General features: G+C 37.1%; 1 protein-coding gene across 3 annotated transcripts in view; it reads right to left on the bottom strand.

Moving 5' to 3' along the window:
- The window catches only part of FMN1 (formin 1), a 513,415-nt gene that overhangs the window by 456,039 nt on the left and 40,949 nt on the right, over nt 1-16,427 (bottom strand). For 2 of the 3 annotated variants that reach the window (XM_074289194.1, XM_074289190.1), the window contains exons 2-3: nt 8,061-8,123; nt 5,841-7,863 (exon numbers count right to left, since the gene is read on the bottom strand). In XM_074289194.1, coding sequence (XP_074145295.1) covers nt 5,841-7,734 — 1,894 coding nt within the window. In that variant the 5' untranslated portion in view covers nt 7,735-7,863; nt 8,061-8,123. The remainder of the gene's footprint in view (nt 1-5,840; nt 7,864-8,060; nt 8,124-16,427) is intronic. The other variant, XM_074289191.1, reaches the window with a different exon arrangement.

The following is a 16,427-nucleotide window of genomic DNA, read 5'->3' as shown; positions in this document are numbered from 1 at the left end:
GAAAATAAATTGAAAGAAAATTAGATATGAAGAATGAGAGCTAAAATAGAGAGAGTAGGAGTGAAGAGAAAGTTTAAAAGCCACCATATTAATCCCATTTGACAAAAAAAAATGATTCCATCATAGGATGTAACAGTGAAGATATCATTGGAATTATAATAAGGAGGAGACTTAATAGAGATTCTTCAGTTCAACTATCCCATTCCATTTTATAGTTGGGAACTGACACCAAAAGGGAAATGATTTGCTCAAGGTCATATAGATACGAATTAGCTTATTTCAATACACCATGCAAAGTGATAGATTAAAGTATAATAGAATTACATATTAACACAAATTTTTATTTAAATCCTCACTTTCTTAACTTTTTTTAGATCTTCTCTAATTTCCTTGAAAAGTGGACCTGTATTTACATGCATGATTAAGCTGTTGTTTTTCCCCCAACATTTTTAAAGCATTGGGGTAACAAGGCAAATCCTATTCAAAATGATTAATTTCATCCTAGATAATATTTCTGCATTTAGGATAGCTGCTATAAGATAAATGGTATCACCTAATTCATACATTTACTTAGGGTACAACTCTGTAACAGAATAACATAAGGCATATAAAATCACTTTATAAAATATAAAGCATTCAATAATGATAGCTCATAGTTATATGGAGTATTAAAGTTTGTAAAGTGCCTTACATACTTTATCTCATTTGATCCTTACAACAATACTATGGATTGCTATTATTATCATATTATATATTAATATATTATATTTTGTTATATATTGTATTATATATAATATATTTGATATATATTATTATATTGCTATTATTATTATTACTCTCATTTTGCAGATGAGGAAACTAAGGCTTTGAGGTTAGGTGACTTATCCAGGTCATAAAACTAGTTAAGTATCTGAGATTGGATTTGAGTTCAGGTCTACCTAATTATAAATTCAGTCTTTTAGCTAATATGTATACAATGCTTCCTCTTATATGCAAATATGTAGGTTTTTTTTAAAAATTGAAATGACTAAAACATATATTGATTAAATCTACCAGGATTCAGCTATAATAAAATTTTATCTGACCAGAATTATTTAAAAATGAGTAATTTTATATGGCTAAGATTTCTAGAGAGCTCAAGATCAATCATTTTAAAAGTCAGAGCATTTTTATTTAGTCTTTCTTAAATAAAAAATCTTTCCAAAATATATCATATAGTTTGTATCATAGATGACCAATACCTTTAAGGCCACTAAATTAAGATAGAAGGGACAGGTGACTATTTTCCACTTCTAGCCAGCCTTATCCTTTCACACACACTATGGAGATATCCTTTAAATTTAAAGGTCAGGGAAAGATAGGGTAAGGATGCTTCAAGAAATAAGAGTTTAAAAATAGCCTTTGTGGAAGGTAAGATAAAGATTAAATTAAAGAGGAATGAAAGGATTTCTTCCTGTTTTACTGGCCCATTGAGATTAGATAAGATTTATAGTGACTTTCAGGAAAATAAAATAAAAAGAAGACTGGAGAACCAGATAGAAAAGAATTAGATCTAGAGAGCAAGAAAAGAAGACTTTAGGTTGCACAAACTTCAGCTCCCTGGAGGAAAACCTAAGGCATAAGTGGTTTTACTTCAGTGAATGGAAATAGCTAAGCCATGAGGGATATCTACCTGGATGATGTTGGGAGCACAATTTCATAGCAGGGATAGCAAAACAAAAATACTGCTAAACCAAGCTGTCAGAGCAAACAGAAGAGTTTGGACTAAGGATTGTTCTTGAATTATGATGAGTTCCTGGACCCAGCGACATAGCAGTTGAAATAGATGCAACTAGGAGAACTTTAGGAATTTATGTTCACTTATGTCACTTATGGAGATTCAGTAATAGAGCAAAGATTTGAACCTGAACCCCCTGACTCCAAAGCTAGCCCATTTTCCCATTATAGCTTGCTTCTTCTGCTAATAGTCAGAAGACCTAAACATACAAGAATCAATAAAATCTTTCACAATAAAAGGACATATGCCCAAAGCATAATTTCAGTCTCTCCATTAAAAGAACAATGACATCAGATTGTTTATTAGGTGGGCCCCAGAACACTTACGCTATTTCCTGAGCATAAGACTAAGCAAAAATTCACATGATTCTTCTGATTTTAAAAGGATCTATTCATAAAGAATACAAATGCTGGAAAGCAGCACTCAGCAACAGGACCCCCAAATATTACTATAGAGAGGATCATTACTATTGCCTTCTACCAAAGGCTTTTTCTGTAATGGCAAATGACCTAAATTATTTGTGAAAATATTATGTTCCACCTGTATATAAGGGGCATTTTGTTGGAGATATATTTCATATTTTATATATATTTTAGCTAATCCCATAAAGTGTGGCTTTTTATGATATAGATGACTGATTGATAGATGATAGATATGACTCTCTCTCTCTCTATTTATATATATATATATCATGTAATATTTTATGTATATAGATAGATACACTCATCAAAAGATATGTCTGTCTATTTATCTGTCTCTCTAATTTCCAGGTAAAGTTTTGACCTAGCATTCCACAAATATTAAAAGAATGAGAGGGAGGTGTATAATATATTGAGTTGAGTCATTATGGAAGATCCATGGAAAGTCAAGAACCAAAACAGTACAGCTCTCTCATACAAAAATGGCACAAGGCAATGCTTTCTGCTCCACTTCTATTCACTGGGTTGCCATCTTTAACTCAGGGAAGGTAAGTGTTCTCAGAGTTAACAATAAATATGGCAGTTAAGGTCTACATGTCCATTAGACAAAGGAAGCACTTTTTACTAATGTACCAATCTTGAGTAGATTAGAAAAAGCCAGATACTGAGGTTGGTACGATTCATTTGGACTCAACATTTGTACTCACAGTGATTCATCAGTCACCCCTATTATCTTCTTCCTCCTTGGGGAAAAGGGGACTAGATTAATCAGTCTACATCAGGTAGTGATGACGACTTTGACTGCTGGCTGAATTTAGATTTAATTCCTTTTTTGATGTTGGTGCTTACCTATAGTGTAAAAGATTCCTTCAGATGGGAAGGTATTTGATTATTTTTGGCAGCTTTAATCCTTTACTTTTGCTGTTAATGAGGGTTTTTGATAATCTTTGTCACACAGTTTCAATAAAATATCTGGAAATTATTTCCACAGGAAATAGATTTCCACTGACCGTAAATTCAACTTGGTTAATACCTAACACCAGAGGAGGCTCCAGAGAATGGGCTGGTGCTTTGTTGGGGAATAAGTGGATAATGTGCCTCTCCATATCTACTGGAGATTTGTACTGTGAACTATTTGAACTACAGTATCCTTTGGGATTAAGTGGGAAGAGAAAAATAGAAAGGAGAGACAGACATCATAGACAGTGATAGTTGACCTTTCCCAGGCAAATCAAATAGAAGTCACCCAAGATACAAGGATCTAGAATAGTAGAGGTAGATGGCAGAACCTTGGAGATCACCTGTCCAATTGCCTTATTTTAATAGAAGAAACTAAAGCATTGAGAATTATTTCTTCCATTCTTTTTCGAGAAGTTTTTTTCTATAAACTGTTCCTGAATTTCTGAACAAGAGGATTATGACTCAAAGAGAAGTTGTTTGATTTGCTTCTTGTCTCCAAAAAAATCAGAAGTACAAGGCATTCCTCTAATTTCAGTGATTGATTTATTACAAACCTACTATTGTAGACTCACACCATTCCTCAGGATAATGATGAATGGATGACCCAAAAGATAAAAATAATCCAATGAAAAGACTTATCAGTAGATCCACTTGTTAGGGTCTTATAGCTAGAAAGTGTATGATGTAGAATTTGAATTCCAGTCCATCAATATTTACTAAGTATTTTCCTTTTACAATATAACTTGGTAGCAAAAATAGAGAGAATAGAAAAGGGAAATACTAAATTAACAAATAAATAATTGATTTAACACCTATTGTGTGAAAAGCACTGGGCTGGAATAAAGTGGCAAAGCAATTCTAAATCTATGAGTAACCTGGAAAAAAGTATCTCTCCAGAGACTAACAAAGCTGAATTTCCTGCCTCCAGAAAGTCAATCTCTGTAAGTTTATTTAAGTCTCTAATTTCTATAGAGAATACACTCTATACCTTTCACAGGTAGTTAATTTAGTATAGGAAAAAATACTTTTACCAAATAAAGTAAAAAATCTTACAAAAGAAACCTGTAAAGCAAATATTATGGAGTATTATTAAATGTAATTTAGGTTTTTAAATTTGCAGGAAATTGGATATTTTCCAAACAATATAAATTGTAAAGTCAACAAAAGTATATCACATCTTAGATTGCTTTCTAATAATTGAATGTGCACATCAGTAAGTAGGACAGTGGATAGACGTTAGGAAGAACAGAGTTCAAATATGGCCTCAGACATATATTAACTATATAATTCTGAGCAAGACTCTAACTTCTGCTGCTTCAGTTTCCTCAGCTATAAAATGGGGTAAGTGTAGCACCTACAACTTAGGGTTGTTATTAGGACCAAAAGAGAGAACATTTGGAATACTTTACAAACCTGAAAGCTCTATTTAAAGGCTAGCTATTACTATCACAAAAATTAGCATGCTTTTCATCTCTCCCCACAATTTGTGGATAGAGAACCAAGACAGCAACAGATCAGAATATAAAACATTATTTAGACATTGCCATTGGCGATGTATCACAAAAGGAAGCCTGAAAGAGAAAGCACTGAAGATACAACCTAAGATAAGAGTGGTGAATGTTTTACCATATTAGCCTAATTAGACATTAACAGATTAGAATGACTGATGTGAGCACTACCGAAGTGACACTTTTGATAAAAGTCTTATTTGGTTCTCACAGTACTTACAGATTAGCACAGAAGGTTTGAAAGAGCCTAAGTGTAATTGTCTCTTCAGATGTGTCACCCATACTAATTATAACCAAAATCCAATACATCATCCAGGTCAGTCATTTAAAGGTTATAATGTCGAATCAGTAACCATAGTAACCCAAGTCAGGATGAACAAGTTGTACTTCTATGTCCATCAGAACCGAGAGAGTGAAATGGAAAAAACAAGCTGAGTTAGACTATGTTGATTAGGTTAGCATCATGTATCAGGGTCATAAATTAACAGAGTAAACATGACTGAAGATTTTAAAATACTTTAAAAAAAAGTTAAGTTAGAGAAAGGGTATAAAATAAAATAAAATAAAATAAAACCGGCCTCAGTTGGGAAGACCTGGGTTCTCTGACATACTGAAGATATCAATCACTGTAAGCAGATAATTTAACCTTTCAACACCCCCAGACAGTGCTAAAACTTGGCTTTAGAGAAGATTCCCATCTGCACTGTTGGAGGAAGCCCCTTACAGAAGGTTCCCTGTATCAATGAAATCTTAGGTTTAATATTACACACAACATCTATCTATATCTATCTATTTTACACACACATATATACATATAACATGTGTGGAAGTTTCCTGCTGATTCTGGGATCAAGAGGTCCATTCTCCAATAATCAAATGCAAAACCAACAGGTTGCCACCCCTCTTCTGCCTATCTCTTCCCCAAGTTTGGCGGACAGATCCAGAAAGCATAGAAAAAAGCATTTGAAAAGAAAGTTCTAGGAATTGGCTCTCTCAGACTGACCCTTCCCTCCCTCACCCTTATCCCCTACCCTCCCACCAAGTCCCAGGAGGTGGACAGGGCACGTGGCTGACTGATCAGGAGACACTTCTGATCTCACTGCTAGCCGGGCTCTGGAAGCAGAAAGGGTTGAGAAGCACAGGGACAGATTTAGGACATTTTAAATCAGGACTCACCTGGAGGCAGCTGATGCTGGGGCAAAGCAGCCTCCTTCCCTGGCTCGGGCCCCTTGTCCAAACGTTCTCCCGGCTCCAAGCAAGGCAGGCCCACTTGGAGGGAGGCCAGCCCGGCTCCTTCGGTCTCTGTAACCCCAGGAGAAGGCTGCAGCGCGGAGGGGTCAGCCGTGGGAGGCCCGCAGGAGCTGCCCGGCTTCCTGCCGTCCCCAAGGGCAGCTTCCCTCTCGCTTGGCTGGGGAGGGAGCCTGAGGATACGGTGATGCAGCTGGGGGCTGGGAAGCCTTGAAGATAAAAGAGATGGAACAGGTGACATTTGTCTAGGCGTACTGGATGGTGGAGATGAATTATTAAACAGAGTGGTGACAGGTGCCGGCGATGGTGGGGAAGGCCTCTTCTCTTTTGTCCTGGGAAAAGGAGAGCCAGGGTCCACTTTGTGGGAGCCACTCGAAGGCCAGGCTTGGGGGCTGCTCTGGGCCGGGCCAGCTTTCCCGATCCTGGCCTCTGGGAAGGGCCAGACAGATTTTCTGGTGTCAGGGAGGCCCAATCTTTTCCACTCATTGACTTCATCTAGACTCTCACTCTGCATAACCTTCAGGAGGGCTTTGTTCACGGCTCCCCCCGGGCTGGAAGATTCATTGGGAAGAGAGGCTGGCTCTCTGGCCAGGGCCCCGGCCCTGTCCCTCAGTGGCTGCTTCCCCTGCCTCTCGGTTGGCTGAGCGGGCACCTCCTCTCCAGGGAGGGTGAGGAGATCTGCTTTGGGGAAATACTCGGACTGGATGACAGAGGGGTGGGGAGTCCCCTTCCCTCGGTCTTGGCCATGAAGAGAAGTGTTCCTTTCCTCAGATTCAGGGAGGCTTTTAACAACTCTCTGCACCTGAGCGGACAGATCCTGGACTTTGGTCACCACTCTGGTGACTGGTCTCTTTCTTCGAGTCTTCTTGGCCGGTTTCTCCCCCCACCTCTCGACTTCTGGACCCTTCTCAGGGTTCTCACCCCTGTCTGATAAGCCAGCTTGCAGACGGTCAGCCCTACGGGGCCTGCCCTGGGCCACCTGAACCCCCCGGACAGCAGATCTGAGGGAACTACCTACCGCAGACAGCAGCTCCCCTCCCAATGCAACATTCTCATAGGCAGCCACAGAGGCCCTAGGCTCCGGCTCTAACTCTAGTGGCCTGGAGGTTTCTGCAGAATAGCTCTCTCTCCTCCGTCGTGGGGAGGAAAGGTTCCTATTCGGGGGCAAGTTCCCCCTGTCCTCCAGATGCCGATTAGGCCTTGTCAAGGAGGGAGAAGAGCAGCTGCCTGACGAAAGCCTGTCCCTTCCTGACTCAGTAGGGGATTCTTGACCCCCTTGCTCTTTTTTTCTCACTCTCTTCTGCAGGAGCTCCTCAAAGCTTTCCCTTCGCTTGCCAAACCTCTTGGTTTTTTTGTTCTTCAGAGTTGTCCTCTTGTCCAAAGAGCCTGCCGGTGGCTCCCCCTGAACGCCCCCAGAACTCTGGAAAGAGTCATCCTCAAATTCCAGGCCCCCAGACAGCTCAGGAAGCTTCCCCTCCTGGTTTCCCATCTTAATCCCCAAGATGTGGTGTGAGCTCAGCAGATTGGCCAGGAGCCGCTCCTTCTCCGCAGTGAGCTTGTAGAGCTCAATGAGGATATCTTTTGTAGTGGTTTGTTTGAAAAAAATGTCCCCCGGATTCTCATATGGCTGCTGCATGAGGCTGATGGTATCTGACCCCTCCCTGACTTGATAGCAGTTATGAAACCCTTTATTGGATTTGTCTAGAGTTACAGTGCCCTTATATGAAAATCCTCTGACTTTCCCCTTTGGAAGATAGAAGCTGATGTAGCAGAGTTCGGTAATGGGTTTGTGCAACTGAAGGGTGGAGTGAGTGCCTTCCATTATGCTCACCTAATTATTCATGCATCAGAGTGGTCTGTCTGTGGCAGAGACTCAGCCTTTAGTGGTAGGCCATGTGATGGTGGGAATGCACAGGAGGCAGCTGACAGTCGTCTCCAGGAATAAGGGTGCCTGTAAGAAGGAATGAGGGGGAGAAAAGTAGCTTGTCTAACAGAGTTTGTACAAATCAGACAGAACTCAGAGCAAAATGATTGCAGGATCTAGCACTACACGGGACCTTGGGAATCACCTCAGACAACTTCTGGATTTTACAAAGATGCTAATTAAGATTCACTATTCAACCCACACCACCTTGCCCCAAGACTTACCTTCTGCCTTATCCGTGACTAGCCCAGTCTTTCCAGAAGTTTGGAGGTTACTACATAGAGGACCTTAGGATTTAAAAAAAAATGGGGGAAGTGTTCTTGATGCTAGGTGGTTTAGTAGAGAACAGAACTTGAAATAAGTAGGATATAAATTCTAATTTTTCCTCATATAACCTGGGCAAGTCACTTAACCTTTCTCACTCTCCAGTTTCCTCATCTGTAAAATGGGGATAATCACACTTACCTTACAGGATGGTTGTGAGGATCAAATAAGGGAACATACAGAAAGCACTTTGCAAACCTTATGGAAGCATTTACATGGCAAAGTGAATAGTGTTATACATGAAACCCTGAAAGTCCTGGGTTCTGATATTACCTCAGATATCTACTAGCAAAGTAATTCCAGAAAAATTACTTAATTTATTTTATTTTTTTGGCTTCAGTTTCCCTAAATATAAAATTACATGTGGATAATAATTACCCCTACCTTATAGAATCGTTGGGAGGATCAAATAAAATAACAACAATGTTAAGATTTATATAGCACCGGGACAGCTGGTGGTGCAGTGGACAGGGTCCTAGGCTTAAAGTCAGAAAATCTGACTTCAGATCTGCCTCAGGCACTTACTAGTTACAATGCTCTGAGAACTCACTTCATTTCTCCCTGCCTCAGTTTTCTCAAGTATAGAATGAAGATAATATATAGCTTTTACTGTGTAGGATTGTTGTAAGGATCAAATGAGATAATATTTGTGAAAAATGCTTAGCACAGTACCTGGAACCATATTTATTCCCTTCCTTATTTTGTTATTGTTGCTGTTCAGTCATGTCTGACTCTGAGTGATCTCAAGGACATTGTTCATGGTGTTTTATTGGTAAAGACACTGGAATGATTCGACATTTCTTCTCCAGTATGTACCCATTTTACAGATGAGGAACTAAGGCAATTAGGGGTTAAGTGACTTGCCCAGGATCACATAGTTGGTAAGTGTGAGACCACATTTAAACTTAGTGATTCTGAGTACAGGACTCTATCCATTTCACCACTTAGAAACCCTGTGTTATAATGCTATCAATGTTCCTTTCCTTTATAGTATTATATAAATGCCAAGTAGTATTATTATTGACCATGCCAGAAATTCAGTGGGATTAAATGTAAGACTCTAATGTCTTTTATGCTTTGGTGCCTCAGTTCTCCTTCAAATTGCTGCTCTCAAGGAATTCACAGTCTAATGGGAAAGAACACATTTAAACAACTGTTTACAAACAAGATAAATATAAGATAAAATGGCAATAATTTCAGAAAGAAGGCATTAAGATTAAAATATACTGGGAAAGCGTCTTGCAGAAGATAGATTTTAGCTACCACTTGGAGGCAGTCAGGAGATTGGGTATATATATATATATATATATCAAATGTTTCTCAAAAATCTCAGTGCAGTTTTAGCTTATTAAACTTGTTGCGGTTACCAAATAACATGTATTGTCTTTTAGAGATTCTGAGGTTAAGGAGAATAAATAAGTGCTTTAAGATCTTGGGGTAAGCAGGAGGGAAGACAAGCATTGTTAAGCATCGCTGTGTCTGGTATTACTTTATAAGGATGAATTAAATCCTTTCTTCTCTAAACAGCGGGTTCCATAGTTTGAAAGCTGTTTATTTATTTATTCCATTAAAACACTGCCTCCATACTTATGCATGACATTAGCAATGACATTGGCTCTGCCAGTGGGTTATACAGAGCTTGAAGGGCTTCAACTGAAAGTCCAGTGACAGACAGGATGTCTAAGATAGGACTAGCTGCATTTAGATAGGCTCATCATCAAACACCAGGGGATGACATTTTTGATCACATCAGTTCATAAAGACAGTTTACTGGGGTGTAAAGAGATTGAGATTTTCTGGGGGAGAGCACACACATATACAGACATCCAAATCATCCACCACTACCTTTCAGGTCCTAGTTTCTGATGAATCAGCTACTCACCTAGCCCCTCAATATTTTTGGTTAAATTCCTTCTGCTTTTCTAAGTCCAGCCGAAGCTCCATATATTTTTATTTGTTACAAGGTAGGCCTAAAATCCTTCATAATCTGCTCCTTCCTATCTCTGCACTCTTCTTACATCTTCCTACCCCCCTTCAACATCTCTCCTTCTGTACTTCCACCTTCTGATTTCTCCAAGTGGCAGCTAAAATCCCACCTTCTGCAAGAAGCCTTTCCCAGAACTTTTCAATCTTAATGCTTTCCTTCTGAGATTATCACCATTTTATTTTGCATTTATCTTGTTTGTAAACAGTTGTTTAAATGTGGTCTTTACCACTAGTCTGTGAACTCCTTGAAAGCAAAGAGTAATTTTTGGTTTTTGTTTCTTATCTTTCTCTATATTCCTAGCATTTAGTACAGTGCCTGTGACACAAGGGCATGTTGATAATGTTTATTAAGGGACGTTAAAGATTTATGGAAAGATGTAGGAAACATAGTGATTGTGATTTCTTCTTTTTTTAATTGATTGAATACAGCAAGCAATTCTATAGCATAATATAATAAAAAGATGATTGTACATGAAATGGCAAATTTATCATGTATAGCTTCCTATTCTTTTTAAATATATGATAAACTATGTAATGATTTTAAAACAAAAAAGAAGAAAAGAAAAAAGGATTATTGAAACACCTAAAATATGTAGAAGATATTTGAAGGAAGTTCATAGTGGTATATAGATGAGAGGAATAGTGTTGGAATTAATGAGTTAAATCCAATAAATATTTTAAAAAATAAGCTATGTATAAAATATTGATTTACAATGTCATGTATAATCTTCTTCCATTCTTTGTATTGTTAAACAATTGCTAATATTTGTGGATGGGTGCCAAGTTAATAATAATATAGAAAATTATAATATTAAAATAAATAAAAGAAAAAAAAAAAGAAACACCACAGTAAAATCATCAAAAGCCAAGCCAGGATACAAGGTTAAGCAGTGTAAGGCAAAGAGTGTTGGAGTTAAGGTTACAGGAACTTGGTTGGCTTTATAATTCTGCCATTTATTATCTGTATAATCTTAAGTATCTAATCCTCCATGTCCTCATCTTTAAAATGAGGAGACTGAACTAGATAACTTACAAGATCCCTTATAGCTCTAAATAAGGTATCAGGAAGGTCTAGGTTGTCTTGGCTCCTGAAACTCCACCCCTAACAATTCATTTCTTTGGATTAAGTCATTTTCAGATCTAATAAAATGAAGCTACTCCTTGGAAGAGGTGATGCATTAAAACCAATTATCAGCTACTATTACATTACCTTTAAATTGCTAACTAATATTTACTTCTCAAATTTATAAATAGTAAAGAAGATATTTATTTACAACACCTTACAAGGCAGATAGTACAGATATAATTATTCCTATTTTATAAATAAATTGAAACCCAGAAAAGTTGTTAGACTAGGTCAAGATCTGAGGAAACTGGGAAACTGAGTCCTGTAGAAGTCAAGTAATTTTATTTTTTTTGCTGAAGCAATTGGGGTTAAGTGACTTGCCCAAGGTCACACAGCTAGGAAGTGTCAGGTATCTGAGACCAGATTTGAACTCAGGTCCTCCTGATTTCAGGGCTGGTGCTCTATCTACTACATCAACTAGCTTCCTCCCCCCCCTTTATATATTTTTATATTTTTTTAAGTTTAGGTGTTTTTATAGTTTAGGTATCAGATCTGAGACTCAAACCCAGGTCTCCGCGGTGCACTTTCAAGTGATCAAGGAATGAGACATTCAACAATTGTGTTTGAATGAATATTTAACAAACAACTGTAAGATAGTACCATTAAAATATCTAAAAATGCCAAGAAGAAAATTGAAAGAAGTTCACTAGGAATGAAATATATGCATGATACACATTTAAGTTAAATTTTCATTATTAACATTTTCTTCATCACTTTCTAAAGTCTAAACAATAAATCATGACTTGGTTTGGAGAGCTTGCCAATTTTTGAAGTGTTAATGCTCACAATGCAAATTTTACAATGAGTTGGTTCTAGCACACAACCCCTGTATACTACAATTGAAATTTTATTAGGGAAGGAAAAAAAAAGCAATAATTAATGAAGAAGTCTTGGAGGTTTGAGTGGGAAGTTAATCAACTAAAAAGTGGCACAAAGGACTCTGGTACCTGCAGAAGAGAGTGGAAGGCCATAAAAATGGAACAGAAGGACATTAAAGATAAACTTTGCCTGCACATAATTTTCCCTGAAACAGAATCTGCTTAAACAGATTCACATATATAAAATCTTCTTGGCTTTTCCCATAGATCAGTACCTGCACAGTAGGTAACATTGGATTTTCTTTTTTGTTTTGAGTTTCCCTCCATTGAACAAACAATAGAATAACATTAATGCCCAACCCTTCACCAAGCAAATTATGACTGACATAAACTATAAATACAGGACAGTATGAAGGAAGATTTGAATTTCAATTCAGAGGAAAGAGAGAATAGCCTTACTCTGAGGTGTCTTATTGTGGGAAATGGAGCCTTTTCAGCTGTTCTTTCTTGTTTTCTCCACCTTTTCTCTACAGGGGCAACTTTCCTCTCCTAAATCTTATCATCTTTTTCATCTTTCCTGGAGCCTGAGTAATCAGTACCACAGAAATGATCCATGAACAATGCCAAGGACCTCTACAAAATTGCTCTCATGAGTTGAAATGGGAATATTAGTGACCCTTTTAGAAATCCATAAAAATGGTTCTAATAACCTAATTAATTCTTCATAGTCAAAAGACAATATTAGCCTAATGCTTTATACTGATTAACTTTACTTCTCTAAGAGTCACTGGATAATTTTATAAGAAAAAAGGGGAGGGAGATGCAAGAAACAAAAAAAATCTAGGTTTAAATCATGCTTCTGTTACTTGCTAGATATATGGCCAAGGGAGAAATCATTTATCCTAACTTCTCAATTTCTTTATCTGTAAAAAAGAAATAATAACATGTTTAGTACCTGGCTCACAGAGTCCCTTTTATTTTGCTTATTGTCTTTTGAGCCCCACAAGGGATCCTGAAATTTTATGAACCTACAACTTCCTCTCTTTTGGATACTTTACTCCTCAAAAGAAGGGTCACAATATCATGGAAAGTTAGAGCTGGAAAGTATTTTCCAAATCAATCCAACCCCCTCCTACTCTACATGAAATAATTGAGGCCTAGAAAAATAAAGTGACTTCATCACTTGTTACCTTAATCTACTCATTTGATACTTTTTCACTGCTATCTGAACAAGTAAAAGTGAGTATAATAAAGATTGACTTAGCTCTTCTCAGCAATACAATGATCCAAGATTATTCCAAAAAATTTGTGAGAGAAAATACTATGCACTTCCAGAGAAAGAACTATTAAGTCTGAATGCAAATCAAAGAATTCTATTTTTATTTTGGGGGGTTTATTTTCTGTTCTTTCTTTTGCATAGTTTTCCCCTTTTGTTCTGCTTCTTTATTCACAATATAACTAATGAAGAATATGTTTAATATATTTCCCTGGGGAGTGGGGAGAGAAAGGGAAGAAGAAAATTTGGGAACTCAAAGTCTTATTAAAAAAAAACAACTAACTTTACTTGTAATTGGGAAAAAAATTAAAATACTATTAAGTAAAAAAGTCTACCTTTCTGCAACTTCCATTCCATGTTCTTCATTCTTCCATTTTGGTTCAAATAGAAACTTTCTTCTGTGACAACCCTTTGAAGGCATAGATATTGAAAATACAATTTCCTTCTTTTAAGTTACATCCTAAATTTTTTCTACTTTTACCTTATCTTGGCACAGTTTTGAGCCTATTCAACATTCTAGATATAATAAGAAGGTTCATAATTTACCCAAGCTGATAGAAAGGCAATGTTAATGCTAACACCATAATTTGGATTTCTTGATTTCAAGTCCACAGCTCTACAATTACACGAAACAGCCAAAAGAGCACTGGTCCTGGTATGAGAAGATATGAATTCAAATCCAGATTCTGTCATATGTTACCTGTGTGACTTGAGAATTAATTTGACCTCTCAGGGCTTCAGTTTTATCATCTGTAAAAATGAGGAGACTTTGTTGTTGTTCAGTTGTTTCAGTCATGTCCAGTTCATTTGAGGTTTTCTACTTTTCTATTTCCTTTTTCAGCTCATTTTACAGAACAGAAAATTCAGGCAAATAGGGTAGAATGACTTGTCCAGGATCACACAGCTAATAAGTGTCAGAGGTTAGATTTGAATCCAGGCCTTCCTGTCCCTGACTAAATAGTTTTAAAGTTTCCTTCCAGATCTAAGTCCATGATTGATTCTATAATCCATACTGTATCTATAAATATTGAGTCATTTTCTTTCTTCTTCCTAACATTAACTGAAGATAGCCCTTGGTAACTGTGATATTATTTGTTGCCATCTCTAGCTTCTTTAGTTATTGCCTATTATAAAATCCAGGAAAAACTAACTCCTGGGACCAAGGACATCATCTTCTGTGTGATTTATTTGGGAGACTTTTCCTATCTGCTATCAAGTATTCTATCTGAATCAAAAGGTGAAAAGCCCACAAACTAGGGACACAATTAGATGTTAATAAATGAGACCAGCAAACATAAATTATGTATTTAGTATTGCTTGCTTTAACAACATTTCAGAGTCTGGGAGAACATACAGGCAATTTAGAAAATATATATTACAGAAAGATGAACACATGAATAAAAATTCTGACATGAATAGCCTTCTAGAAGAGTTTGGAAGCCCAAATTCTAATTGCCAATTAGAACTGAAACTCATGGCATAAATCCTTATTTTCTGAGTTTCTTATGGTATTGTAAGAAGAAATAACTTAACACCCCTTTCTAGATATTTTTATTTCAACATGTCTTCTAAGGAAAAACCGTTATTCCACATTCTAAATTAAGGGCTAAAACAATAAAGTTCATCAGATGACAAAAGTGAATTTGAACCAATTTATAGCCTTATTTACATGAGTGTACATTGAATTTTACATGCAATGTAGTATAAATAATATTTAATTATTTGAGTATTAAAATTTTTGCCTACATTTTAAAAAATTAGAGAATCCTTCTCATAATAAATAATAAATAAATCAAAGTATTTGCTTTGTGGGACTGAAATAAGTTTTAGAATTGGCTGCATGTGGTTCTAAGCATCTAGGATACAAATGATTTAAATTGGGTTGACCCAGAATGCCATGTTCAAATTGCTTTTCTTTTAAGTTCTCCTACTCTACCCTCACCCATCCCAAGCTTTAAAATGTCCACGATGTGGTGGCACTTCTTCCACCATCACTAATGAATATGTATTGAATTCCCACTGGGGCCATGGCAATGTACCCAAAGCTTTAATCCCAGGCCACAGTTTCCCCCCAACAGCTTTCTCAACCAAAGAAAAGGCAATGAGGATTTGCTCAGCAGTTCAGCATCTCTGCCAGATTTTGAGCTTGGCCAAACACAACACTTGTGTCATCAATTTTCAAATCCCTCATGAACTGAAGAAGAAAACTAAGTCATAAGCTTCCAACCTGCTAACTCAGAATAATATCTGGTCACATCTCCTACATGGCCAAGAAACCTTACAAAGCTCTCCCTCACAAAAGCAAAATAGCTATCTCTGTCCTAAGCAAATGGTCTCCAACCTTCTGCCAGAGTCTTCCTGGAAGGCCCATTTCTAAAAAAGAAAAAAAAAAAAGTTTATAAACTGGGCCCAACCCGTCTCTCTGACAACCCATTAGAAAGTCAGAGTTCTTAACTGAGTCACTACACATATTTTCCACATGGGAGAGTAAAAAGGAAAAAGAAATAACAGTCTTAAGAGAAAAAAGAAAAACACAAAGAAAAGCATTTCAGAGGACAAAAATACACAGTGGCTACAATTCCATGCTGAGCTCATCCAACTAATTCAAACTGAATTGCTTCACCATATCTTTACTGCAATCTAACAGCTCCGTGGGAGCTACACACTAAATTATACATCTTAATTTGGTCTACCAAGTGACCTTCTCTAGTTTTGTTTAGTTTTAAAGTATCCATGCCTTCCAACCCTTTCCATTCCACAATCAAATCCCAGACTGACATTTTCTCATTTTCTCACAAAACCATAATTCTGTAGTGACTTGCTTCTCTAATTCTTTTTCCAATGAGCTAGTAATTTCTCATTCTACTCAAACTGGAAAATGTCTTACAGAAAATATTTTTGAAATGATATTCCCTCCCTCCTTCCCTTCCTTCCTTCCTTCCTTCCTTCCTTATTTCCTTCCTTCTCTCCCTCCTTTCTTTTTTCCCTTCCCTCCTTCCCTCCCTCTATCCACATCAAGGACTAATATAATATATTTCTCAAAGAAATCTATAATACAGTT

This window comes from Sminthopsis crassicaudata, chromosome 2 (genome assembly GCF_048593235.1).
Source record: "Sminthopsis crassicaudata isolate SCR6 chromosome 2, ASM4859323v1, whole genome shotgun sequence".
NCBI classification, from domain to species: Eukaryota; Metazoa; Chordata; class Mammalia; order Dasyuromorphia; family Dasyuridae; genus Sminthopsis; species Sminthopsis crassicaudata.
The sequence above is the reverse complement of the archived record's forward strand: the minus strand, read 5'-3'. Positions and strand labels throughout refer to the sequence as shown.